The sequence below is a fragment of the Silurus aristotelis genome (assembly GCF_946808225.1).
Source record: "Silurus aristotelis genome assembly, chromosome: 5".
In the NCBI taxonomy this organism is placed as follows: Eukaryota; Metazoa; Chordata; class Actinopteri; order Siluriformes; family Siluridae; genus Silurus; species Silurus aristotelis.
Genome location: NC_139578.1, coordinates 34,365,466 through 34,383,225, shown reverse-complemented (window position 1 = coordinate 34,383,225; position 17,760 = coordinate 34,365,466). Strand labels below are relative to the sequence as shown.

Here is a 17,760-nt window from a genome sequence, read left to right as displayed (position 1 = left end):
CTGTAATATTTTATGAAATATGTTCAGTAAACAACACAAACTCCACTCTAATATTGTTACAGATCTTTCTGTCACAGCAAAGTTCCTCTGATTCATCTTTTATCTCCATGATTATTTATCTGTTACTTATCAGTTTCCAGCAGGTTTATTTATTATCTTATTAAATATATGAAGATTTACACAAATCAGGAACATTTGATGTGTTTATATCGTCTCTTTCACCCTTCTCCACTATTCACAATTGAAGTGGAGTGACGAGTGTAGAAATGTTTTCTCTTCAACCAGGGTGAAAATACGAATGATGACAGAGGAAGAAACACAGCAGCATCAGACTCGGTGTGAAAGTAAAAGAAGAATCGAGGATGAGATTGAAAGAGAAATTGAGATCGCTGCTGAGAAGATTTCTGCATTTTTTATTTTCATTATCCATAAACACTGCAATTTAATCCATTAAATATATAACAATGTAGACTACTGTGTGTGTGTGTGTGTGTGTGTGTGTGTGTGTGTGTGTGTGTGTGTGTGTGTGTGTGTGTGTGTGTATTTTTATGATGGTAAATAGAATTGTAAATCATTTCAGAGATAAGATAAGAGATGTACATTTATTCATCCCACCGTGGGGAAATTTGTGTTACAGCAGCAAAGAAAAAGAAAAAGTGCAAATATATATATATATATATATATAAAGTAGAAACACAATACAGTATATACACAACACAATGTATAAATACAAAAGAAAAAGAGAGCAATAAGTAGTTACGCTATCAAACATATTGCACACAGGTAATATTACACAGTTTTAATGAGTTATTGTACATTTATTGCATGAAAACTTTGTTCTTGTTATTATTGCAGTTAAACACAAGAACAGTGTGTATTTTGGTGACTGGTTTACTGGGAGCCACTCTGATTATAAAGTCTAATAGCAGCAGGGAGAAAAGACATTATTACTTTAAATGTGTTATTAATATGATGCAGAATTTTTCCAACTTAAATATATAACAATCATTTTCTGAAATCCAAACACAAAGATTAAATGCACAGTATGCTTATAAAATTGTTTCATTATATTAATAAAAAAAAGGACAATAAAATATATTGTGAAGTTTTTTCTCGTGTGTGTATTTATTTGTTTGTTTTATTTGCTTTTTTTTTCTAAATGTTTAAATCTTTTAATAATCTTTTTTTATTTCATTTTAATCCCTGATAATGTTTTGGGTGAACTGTCTTTTATTACATCATTTTAAAATGTATGTAAATTCTCTTGGATTGTAAAAGTGTAATTTTCCATATGCAACAAGATTCACTTTCACTGATGCATGTTGTATTCATATGACAGCAATGACATTTCACCATTTTACACAACACACATAATTCCTGACCAAAACAAAAAAGTCACATGGTGTAATATTTCGTTGAAGCTCATACATTTACCATCACATCTTCTTCTTCTTCTTCTTCTTCTTTCGGCTGCTCCCATTAGGGGTCGCCACAGCAGATCATCCGTCTCCATCCCCCCACGTCTACATCTGCCTCTTTTACACCAACTACCTGCATGTCTTCCCTCACCACATGCATGAACCTCCTCCTTGTTCTTCCTCTTTTCCTCCTTCCTGGTGTCTTCATCCTCAGCATTCTCCTACTGATATACCCCATGTCCCTCCTCTGCACATGTCCAAACCATCTCAATCTCACCTCCCTCAACTTGTCTCCAAAATGTCCTACATGCGCTGTCCCTCTAATAAACTCATTTCTAATCCTGTACATCATCGTCAATCCCAACTAACATCTCAACATCTTCAGGTCTGCTACCTCCAGCTCCACCTCCTGTCTTTTACTCAATACCACTGTCTCTAAACCTACAACATCTCAGGTCTCACCACAGTCCTATAAACTTTCCCTTTCACTCTCACAGATACTCTTCTATCACAAATCACTCCTGCTATCACTCTTCTCCACCCACTCCACCCTGCCTGCACACTTTTCTTTACTTCTTTAACACACTCTCCATTACTTTGCACTGTTGACCCCAGGTACCTGAACTCCTCCAGCTTCTCCACCTCTACTCCCTGCAACCGCATCACTCCACTGCCCTCCCTCTCATTCACACACATGTACTCTGTCTTACTCCTACTGACTTTCATTTCCCTTCTCTCCAGCGCATATCTCCACCTCTCCAGGCTCTTCTCAACCTGCTCCCTACTCTCACCACAAATCACAATATCATCTGCAAACATCATAGTCCACGGAGACTCCTGTCTGACCTCGTCCGTCAAACTGTCCATCACCACTGCAAACAGGAAAGGGCTCAGAGCCGATCCTTGATGCAGTCCAACCTTCACCTTGAACCAGTCTGTCGTTCCTACTGCACACTTTACTGCCGTCACACTGTCCTCATACATGTCCTGCACCACCCTCACATACTTCTCTGACACACCAGACTTCCTCATACAATACCACAACTCCTCTCTCCACCCTGTCGTACGCTTTCTCTAAATCCACAAACACACAATGCAATTCCTTCTGTCCTTCTCTATACTTCTCCATCAACATTCTCAAAGCAAATAAGGCATCTGTGGTGCTCTTCCTCGGCATGAAACCATACTGTTGCTCACAGATGGTCACCTCTTCTCTCAGCCTGGCTTCCACTACTCTTTCCCATAACTTCGTGGTGTGACTGATCAACTTAATTCCCCTGTAGTTACTGCAGGTCTGCACATCTCCCTTATGCTTAAAGATCGGTACCAGCACACTCCTTCTCCATTCCTCAGGCATCCTCTCACCTTCCAGAATCTTGTTAAACAATCTGGTTAAAAACTCCACTGCCATCTCTCCTAAACATCTCCACGCTTCCACACTAAAGTATGTCATCTGGTCCAACCGACTTTCGACTCTTCATCCTCTTAATCGCTGCTCTCACTTCCTCATTACTAATCCTATCTACATCCTGCTTTAGCAACTCCACATCATCCAACCTTTTCTCTCTCTGATTTTCCTCATTCATCTGCTGCTCAAAATACTCCCTCCATCTTCTCAACACACTCTCCTTACTAGTCAACACATTTCCATCTCCATCCTTTATTAACTTGCAGTACATCCTTCCCAGCTCGGTTCCTCTGTCTGGCCAATCTCTACAAATCATTTTCTCCTTCCTTAGTGTGCAACTTTTCCTACAGCTCCTCATATGCCTTTTCCTTGGTTTTCACAACATCCCTCTTTACCTGCTGTTGCATCTCCTTGTACTCCTGCCTACTTTTCTCATCACTCTGTCGATCCCACTTCTCTTTTGCCAACCTCTTTCCCCTTATGCTCTCCTGCACTTCCTCATTCCACCACCACGTCTCTTTGCCACCCTTCCGGGGGCAGCCACACCTAACCCACCACCAGTCGCCGCTCCTCAGCGGAGGCATAACGAAGACCTCAGAGGCATAACAACGCCCTCAAAGGGAACTCGGGGGGGGGGGGGGGGGGGGGGGGTGACGATGTTCACGGCGGAACTCTGAAGCGCGACGGCGCTTACTGAGAGACTTGAAACTGCAACATCACCCTTAGGGAGACTTTGAGGCACGGCGTCACCTTTGAAGGAGTCTTGAAGCGCAAAGGTGCCCTTGGAGAACCTTGGGACTGGGACCTAATATTTGGAGGAAATGTGAAATGCGATGGCATCTTCAGCAGGGCTTGGGAGAGCTACTTCGCTTCTAGAGAGGTCTTGGATTGCGGTTCTTTTGGAGGGACTTTGGGGCACGAAAGCGCTTTCGGCAGGACCTTGAGGAGCGGCGACACCTTTAGAAGAACTTTGACTCGTGATGTGACCCTCAGAGGAGACTGGGACCACGACATTACTTTTTTGAGGGTCTGTGAGGCATGACAGCCCTCATAGGGAGACTCGGCAGCACAACGTCGCCTTCAGGAAACACATGCGAAAGCCCAACTTGTTTTGATTAGCCATGTTGCACAGAGTAACACAAAAAGAACAACAGAATCTAATGCCTCTACCATCGCACTGCCGTTTTGTAGCTTCCTGGATTGAGCGACGTCGCCCGCCGATGATGTCACGACGTGCCTATTGGACGGATTTTACACATGATTCGGAGCGTGTTCCCAAAGCATTTCGACGCAGCTCGAGTTCCTGAAAGGGAACTATGTTGTTGTTGTACATGCATCATTGTCTATATATTTTCATATATTTTCTAATCTTTCAAATAGATTTATGCATCATAACGAACATATATTTTACAATTGAATTTAATTTATTTAGAGAGGTTTAAAGAGAAAAATTCCAGGGAACCTGCAAAAAAAATAAAAATAATTTATTAAATCGAAAATAATTAATCACTGCCGCCTGCTGGTTTTCAAAATTCAGCAGGATATTTTAGTCAAGTCTAGGCTTTTATAGTCAATTCCACCATAGAAAGTGCAGGACACATTGAAACGTCACAACGTTCTTCAATTTGAACAAATTAATGGACGCATTTAAAACAATGAAGTTTCCTCTATCTCTGAATTTCACTGTACACAACACTGCACTTTGTCTCTGTGCTATGATGAGGCCGAAATCCTGACTGATACATTTCATAAATGTTCTTCCTCAGTAGATGTGAGCAGAACTGCTGTGCTACAACCTTTTCTAGAATCTTGGAGATAAAGGGGAGGTTTGATATTGGACTGTAGTTGGACAGCTGACAGGGTGAAGGTCAGGTTACTAAATGAGGGGGTTGATAACTGCAGATTAAAAGATTTAGGTGCATAACCAGTGCTAATGGAAGAGTTTATTATTTTTAAAACAGGTCACTGCAAGAAATGAGAGAATGGAAGCTTACAGAGTGAAGTGTGGTGAAGTGGAGACCATCTCCAATTCTGCAGTAAAGAATTCTACAATCATCTATAAAGCTCACTTTGTTTTTCGGAGCAGCACCTCGTCATCCATTCAACCTGTTGTAAATGACATCCCCACACCACACTGGCATGAGCCCAGAACATATTACTGCATTAGACATTGCCTTTGCTCATTTACACACCACTACAATGTTACTTAAGTATCTCCTGTCACTGGCTCCTACTTAGCTCTTCATTAGAACCTGTTATAATAAACCTCACTCCTTTGGAAAAATGTGTTCCACTTGATTTTGTGGCATAGATGTGGAGATTCGAGTTAATTTAGCTACAAAAGTATTAGTGAGGTCACCAATTTTCGGAGGAACCAGATATTTGTGCAATAGTGATGTGCCCACAGAATTTTGCAGCAATATATATTAAATAGAGAGAAGAATCTTTGAGATTTAAATTGAGATCCTAATGGTAGGCCTGAAGCAAATGCATTGCTTTGCTAGAAAAACTTTTGTTTCTCTTAAAAAAATAAAAAATCAGTAAAAAATATTTGAGGATTTCACAATTGAATATGAGTCATCAGAGTCAAGTCAAGTCAAGTTTCTCTATATTTTCACAACAGACACTGTCTCAAAACAGCTTTAAAGAATTTTAAGAGTTAAAGTGAATTGTGTGTATTTATTCCTGTCTTTAATCATAATCACATTGTTCAGTTTACTCAATATTTCTCTTGTTCTGTAAGACACAACCTCACCTGGGTTGCACCGAATGTCCATTTATAGCAGATATACAATGTTGCGGGGTACAGTGATGATGATCAGAAGCGAACTGTATTCCTGAGTCAATGTAGCAGTCTGTGGATATTAACTGCAGTCCAATCCATCCTCAAAGCTCCCGTTTTTACTCCGGAATTTCATGGAACCACCCAAAGGCGTTAATTAGAAACCGTCCCAAGCTGCACAGAGAGGCCTCCAATCGAAGAGAACACTGACCTGGCCTGGATGAAGTGGGAAGATCCATGGAGGGGCAGGAACATTGGTCACTGGAACCTCAGGAGCATGTTTAACTCGACCAAGATATATATATATATATATATATATATATATATATATATATATATATATATATATATATATATATATATATATATATATATGAGAGAGAGAGAGAGAGAGAGAGAGAGAGAGAGAGAGAGAGAAAGAGAGGGGGGGGGGGAAGAGGGGTGACAGGAAGAGAAGGATATGGATTATTATGTGTCTTTATTGTTGCATGAGAGGTAAAGTCACTGTGCAGTTTGGACTCCGGCAAGACTCGCTATGGCAGCAAAACTAAAAGGGAGAACAAGAAGGTAACACAGACATGAGGGATCTCTGGGATAGGAGATGACCCACCACACCACCATCAACAAACCTGAGTGAACGTGTGAGAGTCAGGAGATGACAGCATACAAATATCCCAGTTCACCAAACACTCCATATCCATGATCCCTCCAGATCTGAGCCTTTACCTAAGAAAAAAAATCTACTGATAAAAGTCTTGACTGAATAAATACGTTTTCAACCTCGACTTAAACACTGAGACTGTGTCTCAGTCCCGAACACTGATTGGAAGGTTGTTCCATAACTGTGGGGTTTATAAGAGAAAGATCTGCCCCCTGCTGTAGTCTTCATTATTTGAGGTACCAACAAATAGCCTGCACCTTTAGTTCTAAGTAGGTGTGGAGGATCATATTGGTACAGAAGTTCACTCAGATACTGCGGCGTGAGAGCGTTAAGTGCTTTATACGTCAGTAGTAGTATTTTATAATCAGTGTGAGATGTAATTGGGAGCAGTGTAGATGATTAAAACAGGGCTGATGTGCTCATATTTTCTAGATCTAGTGAGGACTCTTGCTGCTGCATTCTGAACTAACTGAAGCTTATTTCTGCACTTACTCCAACACCCAGACAGTAAAGCGTTACAGTAGTCTAATCTAGATGTTACAAAAACATCTACTAGTTTTTCTGCATCCTGTAACGACATCATATTTCTAATTTTAGCAATATTTCTAAGGTGAAAGAAGGAGATTCTGGTGATATTATTTACGTGAGCCTCAAAGGAAAGACTCGGGTCAATAATCACACCAAGGTCTTTGACAGCCGTACACGCTGAAACAGAAACACCATCCAGAGATGCTACGTAATCGGAAAGTTTGCTTCTAGCTGCATGTGATCCTAGTAAAAGTACTTCTGTCTTATCTGAGTTGAGCAGAAGAAAATTATCAAGCATCCAGAATCTTTCCCTTCTCGATCCCTTGCCTACAAGTTTCCACAAACAGATAATTACTAAACTCTCTGAGTGGTCTGTTTTAAGCTGGGCGTATGATCATTATACCACTGTGCTAATTTTTTCTCCCTTATTATTTTGGTCTTAAGGGGAGCTACATCATCTAGAGTATAATGTAACGTTGATTCTAGGTATTCAGTGGCCCATTCGAGCTCTGCGGGGTCAGACGGAGATCTATTTAAGATCGTAATTTCTGGAACATTATTGATAAAACGCACTGCTGTAACTGACCACGGTAACGTGGTGAGGTAGTAATGCAATGACTGAGGCAGATTTTAAAAGAGATGAGATAATGGTCTGAAATAGCTTCAAACTGTGGAATTATGACTCATTTTTTTATTTTTAATCCAAATGTTAACAACAAATCGAGAGTGTGTCCACCACTATGAGTAGGTCTTATAACATTCTGATTAATTCCAACTGAATCTAGAATGGACACAACTGCTGCTCTTAAGGAGTCTCCCTGATTATTAAAATGAATATTAAAGTCACAAATAATTAATGCTTTGTGTAAAGAAGTAGCTAAATTTGTGATGAAATCTGCAAATTCTATGAGAAAATCAGAGTCGGGCCCCTGGGGGTCTATAAATAATAATTAGTGGAATTGACTGACTGGACCTGCTTTTGGACACTGAATATTTTATGTTGGTGTAAAAAACTTGTTTTAAATTTGTGTTTAGTCTTTTGTGTGACGTTTAGATTATTATTATAAATAGCTGCGACTCCGCCTCCTCTGCTATTTAGACGGGGTTGGTGTATGTAACTATACCCAGGAGGACTCGCTTCATTTAATGCTAAATATTCATTTGTTTAAATCAACGTTTCTGTCAAACACATTATTTTAAACTCCTGGTCGGTAATAATTATTAAATATATTTAATATATTTTTATAAAATGGTACTTTCACTTTGTAGCCCGCCTTACACTACACATGGACATCAGAGCAACCGGTGTCCCTGTGTACAACCGCAAAACCCTGAAAGAACTTAGAAACAACCCAAACAACACAATTAATGATGACCTGCGGCAGAAGCTACGCGACCTCGGCGTGCTCCGAGAAGCAGGCCTGCAGTCCTCGGCATCGCTTGCGGCGGACGGATGGAGGAGGGAGAATCGAAAGCGCTGCGCGAGAAAGCAGAAGCGCGGAAAGCGAGCGGCTGCTAATGCTAGGCTAAAAGCTAACCCTAGCCGGCCCGCTCTACCATCACTACTGCTAGCAAATGTCTGCTCCCTGGACAATAAATTAGACTACATCAGACTCCAACAAGCTACTCAGCGTGAGTACAAACACTGCTGCGTTTTTGTGTTCACTGAGACGTGGCTGAGCGACAGAGTTCCGGACGCCGCCATCCAGCTGGATGGGTTAGCCGCGTTTCGTGCCGACAGGAATGCAGGTCTGTGCGGTAAGACTCGCGGCGGCGGTCTGTGTGTTTACGTCAACACGGAATGGTGTAACAACTCTGTGCTTGTTTCTACCTACTGCTCATCGCTTTTGGAGTTTATTGTTGTGAGATGTAGACCTTTTTAATTACCACGGGAATTCACCATCGCTATTGTGCTCCAGAGTCTCATAGTACATACCACCTAGCGCTAATGCTAAGGAAGCGCTCAGCGTGCTTTACGGGACCATTAGCGAACTTCAAAACACACACCCTGACGGATTGTTTATTGTCACCGGAGATTTTAATCACGGAAATCTCAGGACTGTGCTCCCAAAATTTTATCAGAATGTGGACTTTGCAACCAGAGGAGAAAACGCGCTGGATGTTGTTTACACAAACATCCGGGGCCCATACCGGGCAAAGCCCCGCCCCCACCTCGGGTACTTAGACCACATCTCTGTTATGCTGATCCCAGCATACAGACCACTCAGCAGGCATTCAAGACCAGTTCGGAAGCAAGTGAGAACCTGGCCAGCAGGATCCATGTCTCCTCTCCAAGACTGTTTTGAATGCACTGACTGGGACATTTTCTCCGAAGCTGCAACCAACAGTGATTTCATCAACTTGGAGGAATACATGTCAACAGTGACCAGCTACACCGGCAAGTGCATTGATGACGTGACCATCTCCAAGACCATCACTACACGCTCCAACCAGAAGCCGTGGATGACCGCCAAGGTGCGTGCGCTGCTAAAAACAAGAGACTCTGCTTTCAGAGCAGGGGACAGGGCGGCCTTGAAAACAGCAAGGGCCAAACTGTCCCGTGCCATCAGAGAGGCGAAGCGCGCACACAGCAAGAGAATTTACGGCCACTTCCAGGACAGCGGAGACACCCGGCGCATGTGGCAGGGCATCCAGGCGATCACGAATTACAAGACAACATCACCTGCTTGTGACCGTGACGCCTCCCTCCCAGATGCGCTGAATGACTTCTACGCCCGGTTCGAGGTGCAGAACAACATGTTTGCCAGGAAGACCATCCCTCCTCCCAGTGAGGAGGTGCTCTGTCTAACCACAGCTGAAGTGAGGAAAACTCTATGCAGAGTTAACCCACAGAAGTCTGCTGGACCAGACAACATTCCTGGCAGAGTGCTCAGGGAATGTGCACAACAGCTAGCAGATGTCTTCACCAACATCTTCAACATCTCCCTGAGCAGCGCCACTGTTCCTACGTGCCTCAAGACGACGACGATCATTCATGTGCCGAAGAAGTCTTCTGTCTCCTGCCTCAATGACTATCGTCCCGTTGCACTCACACCCATCATGATGAAGTGCTTCGAGAGGCTCGTCATGACCCAGCTTCCACCCGCACTGGACCCCATGCAGTTCGCGCATCGTCCAAACCGCTCCACGGACGATGCTATCTCCACAACCCTTCATCTGGCCCTCACCCATCTGGATAACAAGGACTCTTAAGTGAGGATGCTGTTCATAGACTTCAGTTCAGCATTCAATACAATCATTCCTCAGCACCTGATCGAGAAGCTGAGCCTACTGGGCCTGAACACCTCCCTCTGCAACTGGATCCTGGACTTCCTGACTGGAAGACCTCAGTCAGTCCGGATCGGAAACAGCATCTCCAGCACCACCACACTGAGCACTGGGGCCCCCCAGGGCTGTGTGCTCAGTCCACTGCTGTTCACTCTGCTGACTCACGACTGTGCACCAATGCACAGCTCGAATCACATCATCAAGTTTGCCGATGACACGACCGTGGTGGGTCTAATCAGCAAGAACGACAAGTCAGCATACAGAGAGGAGGTGCAACGGTTAACAGCCTGGTGTGGAGCCAACAACCTGTCTCTAAACGTCGACAAAACTAAAGAGATGGTTGTTGACTTCAGGAGAACACAGAGTGACCATTCTCCACTGATCATCGAAGGATCCTCAGTGGAGATCGTCAAGAGCACCAAATTCCTTGGTGTTCATCTGGCGGACAACCTCACCTGGTCACTCAACACCAGCTCCATCACCAAGAAAACCCAGCAGCGTCTCTACTTCCTGAGAAGGCTGAGGAAAGCCCATATCTCTCCCCCTATCCTGACCATGTTCTACAGAGGGACCATCGAGAGCATCTTGAGCACCTGCATCACTGCCTGGTTTAGGAACTGCACCGTCTCGGATCGCAAGACCCTACAGAGGGTAGTGAGGACAGCTGAGAAGATCATCGGAGTCTCTCTCCCCTCTATCATGGACATTTACACCACACGCTGCATCCGCAAAGCACACAGCATTGTGGATGACCACACACACCCGCCACACACACTCTTCACCCTCCTACCATCAGGGAAACGGTTCCGAAGCATTCGGGCCGTCACATCAAGACTGTGCAACATCTTTTTCCTGCAAGCCATCAGGCTCCTCAACAAAGAACTGAACTGAACTCTCTCTCACACACACACACACACACACACACACACAACTGTGTGACTGATCTGTACAAACCAGACTCAACACACATCATACACTTCACACACCCAGGTTTCAATACCACTCACACTTTTCATTATCGCAAAATGTTTACATGCCGTCTGTTGCTGATCTTCCGGGACTTGTTCTTTTGCACAACATTCTGTCCAAATCCTTTGGTCACGGTTCTGTTTATTTTGATTGCTCCTACTGCTGAATTGCACAAATTCTGTTTACACTGCACCTTATTCTGTCACGACAGGTTTTACTGGCGAAGCTATTTTTATTTTTATAGTTTGTGTATTGTGTATTGTCCTGCACTGTCCTGTGTTGTCTTTTGCACTGTTTGCACCAGCTGCACACATGCACTTTATGTGGCGAGGATCTTAGTTCCTCGGCCCTGTGTTTTTCTGTTCTGTACTGTTTGTTTTATGTTGTTTTATGTAGCACCTGGGTTCAGGAGGAACGTTGTTACATTTCACTGTGTACTGCATCAGCTATATATGGTTGAAATGACAATAAAAGCTTCTTGACTTGACTTGACTTGAATGGTGCTCCGGTGGGCGAGCTAAGCATTAGCTTTGGCTTTGCAAGTATGCTGCCAAGTTGTCACCCACTCGCCCCGCTGCGAGGGCTCTAATGCCGGAGTCAGGGAAATGCTAACTTCACCTAGGGCATCCAGACGTTCCCCTGCAGAACCTGTTCTGCTCTCACACTAACTACTTCTCTCTAGACTCTTACTTACCTTAATGTGGTTACTGTCGTGTGTGCTTGTAGTTCTGATGGGAATGGTCTCCACTCAACTGATCATACTGATGCAGGAAAACCCCCAACATTTCCTGGAAATCTGTTGGAGAGAAACGAAACCTGGTTTGGTGGAAATCTCCCTGAATGACTGGTTATCTGGCTTTCATTCCTCTCCAGCAGATGTCCCGAAATTGTCGTTATTCATTCAGGGAAACAGTAAAACTTTCCACTGTGGATTGGGACAGAACTTCTAAAGCATAATCAGTACATCTCCAGGATTCAGTCAGTGAATGTAGGGAAATGTGTTTGTCTGAATCTCACACCAGCAGCAAGTCAAGTCATGTTTATTGTTGTATTGCTATAGTGCTTTTTACAACAGACGTAGTGTCAAAGCAGCTTTACAAGCAGCTGCAAGAGATTAGAGCGTTATGCCCCAGGGCAGGAACGAAACTTTATATAAACACTTTCCGGATAGATCCTGCCCGAGTGTGTTTAATAAAACTGGATGAACCTGAAAGCAGAAGTGAGCAGAACTTATAGTAAGATCTGGAGTTCCCCACAGTGTAGACGAGCGATGACTTTAATTATAAAATCATCAGGTTTTACACTTCAGGACATTTCTGCAGGAGACCAGCAACCATTCCACTGCTGCACACGAACGTAAGTACGTAATGGAACTGCTTTTTTCTCCATGAATAATATTTTATTAATATATATATATAAAATTAAACAAAGTTCTGAAGTTAATTCATTTTAGATATTTAAATAATAAAAACTGAATGTATTTGATTCATTAAAATAATAATAATGGTTGTTCTGTTCATCTTTATTAAATCACACTGTAAAACAGTTAAACACAATATCTTGTACGCAGCTTTTTTTAAAAACACAAAAGTAAAAGTGAAGCTTAATCTTGAAATATTCCTTCATATCGTTTATAATGAATTTATATTTATATTCTTCTGAATAAACAGTACAATTTAAAGCATTCAGATGAACCCGAGTCAGATTTATGCTGTGCTTTAATCATTCAGATTCACTGCACTGTAAGAGTTTAGTTCTAATGATGAAGTCCAGAGTCTTGGTGCAGAAATGCTGTTTGCACTTCTCTTTTTCTGGAGGAACTCTCTCTCTCTCTCTCTCTCTCTCTCTCTCTCTCTCTCTCTCTCTCTCTCTCTCTCTCTCCATCTCTCTCTCTCTCTCTCTCTCTCCATCTCTCTCTCTCTCTCCATTTCTCTCTCTCTCTCTCTTCCCCATTAGTTTTGCCCCACAGACTTGTTTGTGTAGAAAGTTTATTCAGGTTGTGTTCATACACCACACACATGGTAAATTTATATCTATTAGTCGACTCCGGCATTGTGAAAGCTTAGCATCGATAAAACCATTTACATCTGGTCATGTGATCTTTATGTATAATAAAGGTATTATTATAATATATTAAAATACATGTAGTTAAAACACACTAACACACATCAGTCTAAAGCAGCTTCAAGATGTTTGAGCTTTTAAAGTAAATTATATTCAGTATGTGGCTGGAAATACAGATTGGACTGCAGGTCATGTGACATATTCATATCTAAGATATAAAAACAAACAAAAAACAACAAAATATATATTTATAATGAGATCTTTATCCATGTATTAGTGAAAGACAAGAATTTCCTGTTTATTTATAAACAGCGTTTGGAAGAAACTGCATGATCTCTGTCCCTTTCTGTCAATCACATTGGCACCAAACAATGTTGAGCTTTTCTGAGCTCATGTATGTAGAAGAGGGCAGATAGCACTTTCCTCTCGACTTATCGCTATAGAGCACATGGATAAATCTTTCTTATGATTCACCATCAAAATCCAAACACCATTTGAGAAACACTGCTATAGAAACCAGTAGGAGGGTATATATATATATATATATATATATATATATATATATATATATATATATATATATATATATATATATATAATGTATGTGTGTGTGTGTGTGTGTGTGTGTAGGTTAGCATATTAAAAGTAATTGAATTTGCTTCATTTAGTGAGTAGAAAGTGCAAAAGGAAAGTGGAGGTTTGCAGAAGAATGTGTTTGGGATGTGTGCAGTGTTTGGATTGTTGTGACTGGGTTGTATGTACTGTATGAATGTTAGGACTAATGATGGAGGGTGTGATGGTAGTCAGTGTTTATCAGCTGGGAAACAGAGAAATAAAGGAACTCTTTCACACTATATTTGTCTATAACAGCACACACACAGGGAATTCTTTCATACTTATTGTTCTAAACACTTTCTTTCAGAATGGGAATCCTGGGAGTTTACATCACTGTTCACAATCAAACAGATCGCACATTGACCATATGCCTTGAGTTTGGGGTGCTTTGGACAAGTTCTTATAAAGTAAGTTTGGACATAATTCTACCCAATTCTATCAATATTTATGTGTGAAACATATTAGATGAAATTACATTATTTCTATTTTTGTATATTTTCATGTGATATATTTGCTTTGAAATAATAAATATCTTTTTTTGGTATGTTTAGATCAAAGTTGAACCTCAAGAAAAAAAAATGGATTATTACTATACTCTCTCCAGTTCGGCCTCTTTTAAGGTGAAGCTTGGCAACCGCACAGAGCAAGAATGTTGTGAAAAACCAGATTTGTGGTGTGAGTTTAAACCAAAAAATGACACACATTTTGAAAATTCGAGAAAGTAACGACTGCCAATATATAGAACTGGACTGCAACAAAAATCATGAGAAGAAGAAAACAAAATGCCCAATCTATGGTATGTCATTAGTTTCTGCAATATTTGATAAAATATGTTCAGTACACAACACAAACTACACTCTAGTATTGTTACAGATCTTTGTGTCACAGCATCTGCTTAATCTTTTATCTCCATTATCAGTTCACTGTTATAATGATCAGTTTCTAGCAGCCTGATTTATTACTTTATTAAATAGATGAAGATTGTTGACACATCAGGAATGTCACATTTTTTGTACTTCCTTTTACACCCTTCTCCACTACAGCTGATTTATAACCACACTCTTGATATCACTCAGATCAGGATGGGTTTGCCTTTTGAGTTTTTCCTCCACCACAGTCGCCTATTCTTCATCTTAAGGGATAAACACACATCATTTCCTTTAAATCTTTAATCCTGTAAAGCTGCTTTGAGACAATGTGAAAACCGCTATAGAAATAAACTTGAACTTTGTGACTGATGGAGAAACTTAATTGAAATAAAAAGAAAATCCACGAAGTAAAAATGCAATATTAGCATCCTGGCTACAAACTAGCATTCCTGCTAATGCAATAGAAATATACTCACCCATCAGTGAGGGTTGTGGATTCAGTGTCTCAGAACATCAGGTCAGGAGGAGTCTAAGGAAAGTGAATAGCAGGTGTAGATGAAACTAAATCGCCCAGTACTTTATTTTCCACCCGTCTCTGACACAATTCATTCTCCCTCCATGCTTCAAGAGATTCACTATCACTCCTGAACCTAATCCATGCACTCCAGTTGAGCTAAATGATTATTGTCCCATGGTCCTAAACAATGTGGTGATGTGGAGCTTTAAGAGACTCTTTAAAGATCTCACCTGCTCCTCTCTGTCTGAATATGATGAAGCTTTGCAGACACTTCATTCACAATTGAAGTGGAGTGACGAGTGTAGAAATGTTTTCTCTTCAACCAGGGTGAAAATACGAATGATGACAGAGGAAGAAACACAGCAGCATCAGACTCGGTGTGAAAGTAAAAGAAGAATCGAGGATGAGATTGAAAGAGAAATTGAGATCGCTGCTGAGAAGATTTCTGCATTTTTTTCTAATTAATTTATTTTCATTATCAATAAACACTGCAATTTAAACCATTAAATATTCAACAATGTAGAATACACTGTGTGTGTGTGTGTCTGTGTGTGTCTGTATTTTTATGATGGTAAATAGAATTTATATAAATAGAATTGTAAATCATTTCAGCGATAAGATAAGATAAGTCAAGTCAAGTTTATTTGTATAGCGCTTTTCACAACAGACATTGTCTCAAAGCAGCTTTACAGAAAACAACAGTGAAGGTGAATGGTGTGCGTTTGTCCCTGATGAGCAGCCGTGGTGACTGTGGCAAGGAAAAACTCCCTTAGATGTTATGAGGAAGAAACCTTGAGAGGAACCAGACTCAAAAGGGGAACCCATCCTCATATGGGTGACATCAAAAGTTTGGTCATAAATCTTTCAACAATACAGAACACTGGAGAGAGAGAACTAACATGAGTACTGGAGTATAAGATTATAAGTGAATGTTCTTTCTACAGTCTTTGTTATAAAAGTAGGAGCTACTGAGCTCAACATTTGTGATCATCACAGATCCAGCATCAGCTTCTCCATGCCAGAGCCTTTAAACACTCCAGGAGGTCCAATGCCACACATGTAGTGGGATCCAATTGGCACTTGTACATCTGTAGATGGTTCGGGATGTTTGCAAGTTCGGCATCTACTTCTCCATGATCACCCATAGGTCCATAATCTTCATGAGGTGGGAGGTGACTGGAGCTGGCCAAACCTCAGGATGCCTCGGGATGGGGAGAGAAAGAGAAGCAGTGGAGAGGAATTAGCGTAGCTGCTGTTCATGATATTAACAGCACAAGTTGATAATGTGCATGTGATCAGATGTTCTGGAGCACAAGGTTGTGATGTGATGTGTGTGATGTGTGTTATGTGTAGGCTTTGCTAAAAAGATATGTTTTTATTCTGCACTTTAACTGGATGAGTGTGTCTGAACCCCGAACACTGTCAGGAAGACTATTCCAGAGTTTAGGAGCTAAATGTGAAAATGCTCTACCGCCTTTAGTGGACTTTGCTATTCTAGGAACTACTAGAAGCCCAGAGTTTTGAGATCTCAGGGAGCGTGACGGATTGTAGCGTGTCAGATAAAAGATGTACATTTATTCATCCCACCGTGGGGAAATTTGTGTTACAGCAACAAAAGAAAAAGAAATGTGCAAATATATATATATATAAAAAGTAGAAACACAATACAGTATATACACAACACAATGTATAAATACAAAAGAAAAAGAGAGCAATAAGTAGTTACGCTATCAAACATATTGCACACAGGTAATATTACACAGTTTTAATGAGTTATTGTACATTTATTGCATGAAAACTTTGTTCTTGTTATTATTGCAGTTAAACACAAGAACAGTGTGTATTTTGGTGACTGGTTTACTGGGAGCCACTCTGATTATAAAGTCTAATAGCAGCAGGGAGAAAAGACATTATTACTTTAAATGTGTTATTAATATGATGCAGAATTTTTCCAACTTAAATATATAACAATCATTTTCTGAAATCCAAACACAAAGATTAAATGCACAGTATGCTTATAAAATCGTTTCATTATATTAATAAAAAAAAAGGACAATAAAATATATTGAGATGTTTTTTTCTTGTCTGTGTATTTATTTGTTTATGTTTTATTAGCTTTTTTCTAAACGTTTAAATCTTTTTTTTTTTTTTTTTTTATTTGTTTTAATCCCTGATTATGATTTTAGAGAACTGTGTTTAAATGGTGTCCAATGCCATGAGGGAAGAAAAAAATCCATTGATGGACAAACCTGGTCATTCAGTATATTCAGGTAGCCAGCTGACCATATTTCTGGGCACACAACACTGCTGAACCTGGAGCTGACCAACTGAAGCGACCCCAGATCATAACACTTCCCCTACAGTCTATAGTAGGCACTGGGTGTGATGGGTGCATCACTTCATCTGCTTCTCTTCTTACCCTGATCCATCCATCACATTCACTTATTAGACCACATGACTCTTTTCCATTGTTCCAGAATCCATTTTTTTACTCCCTAGAAAATCTAGTGCCTGTCTCAAACAATTGCTCATCACTAGTGGAGATTGTGACTGTAAAATACAGGCCATTTTATTTACCATGGGAATTCACCCTGTTTTCAATGTTGGTATTCTGTCCCATATGCGTATTTCATCTACCGCA

General features: G+C 40.9%; 2 protein-coding genes and 2 long non-coding RNA genes across 6 annotated transcripts in view; 2 read left to right on the top strand and 2 right to left on the bottom strand.

The window, feature by feature from the left end:
* LOC310725919 (uncharacterized protein) overlaps nucleotides 1-1,096 on the top strand; it is a 70,717-nt gene extending 69,621 nt beyond the window's left edge. Inside the window, exon 6 of the mRNA XM_083541076.1 lies at nucleotides 286-1,096. Coding sequence (XP_083397202.1) covers nucleotides 286-290 — 5 coding nt within the window. The 3' untranslated portion in view covers nucleotides 291-1,096. The remainder of the gene's footprint in view (nucleotides 1-285) is intronic.
* LOC310725889 (uncharacterized protein) overlaps nucleotides 1-17,760 on the bottom strand; it is a 537,758-nt gene that overhangs the window by 298,053 nt on the left and 221,945 nt on the right. The window lies entirely within an intron of this gene.
* Nucleotides 11,811-17,182, top strand: LOC310725922. 3 transcript variants are annotated; one of them, XR_014533549.1, is made up of 6 exons: nucleotides 11,918-11,932; nucleotides 12,166-12,414; nucleotides 14,041-14,140; nucleotides 14,285-14,529; nucleotides 15,446-15,757; nucleotides 16,679-17,182. It is a non-coding gene; the product is annotated as an uncharacterized lncRNA (long non-coding RNA). The 3 variants fall into 3 exon arrangements; XR_014533547.1 differs by having other exon boundaries at nucleotides 11,811-12,410; XR_014533548.1 differs by having other exon boundaries at nucleotides 11,811-12,414.
* LOC310725953 lies at nucleotides 14,821-15,466 on the bottom strand. The gene is made up of 2 exons (XR_014533591.1): nucleotides 15,350-15,466; nucleotides 14,821-15,131 (listed from the first exon to the last, which is right to left on the bottom strand). It is a non-coding gene; the product is annotated as an uncharacterized lncRNA (long non-coding RNA).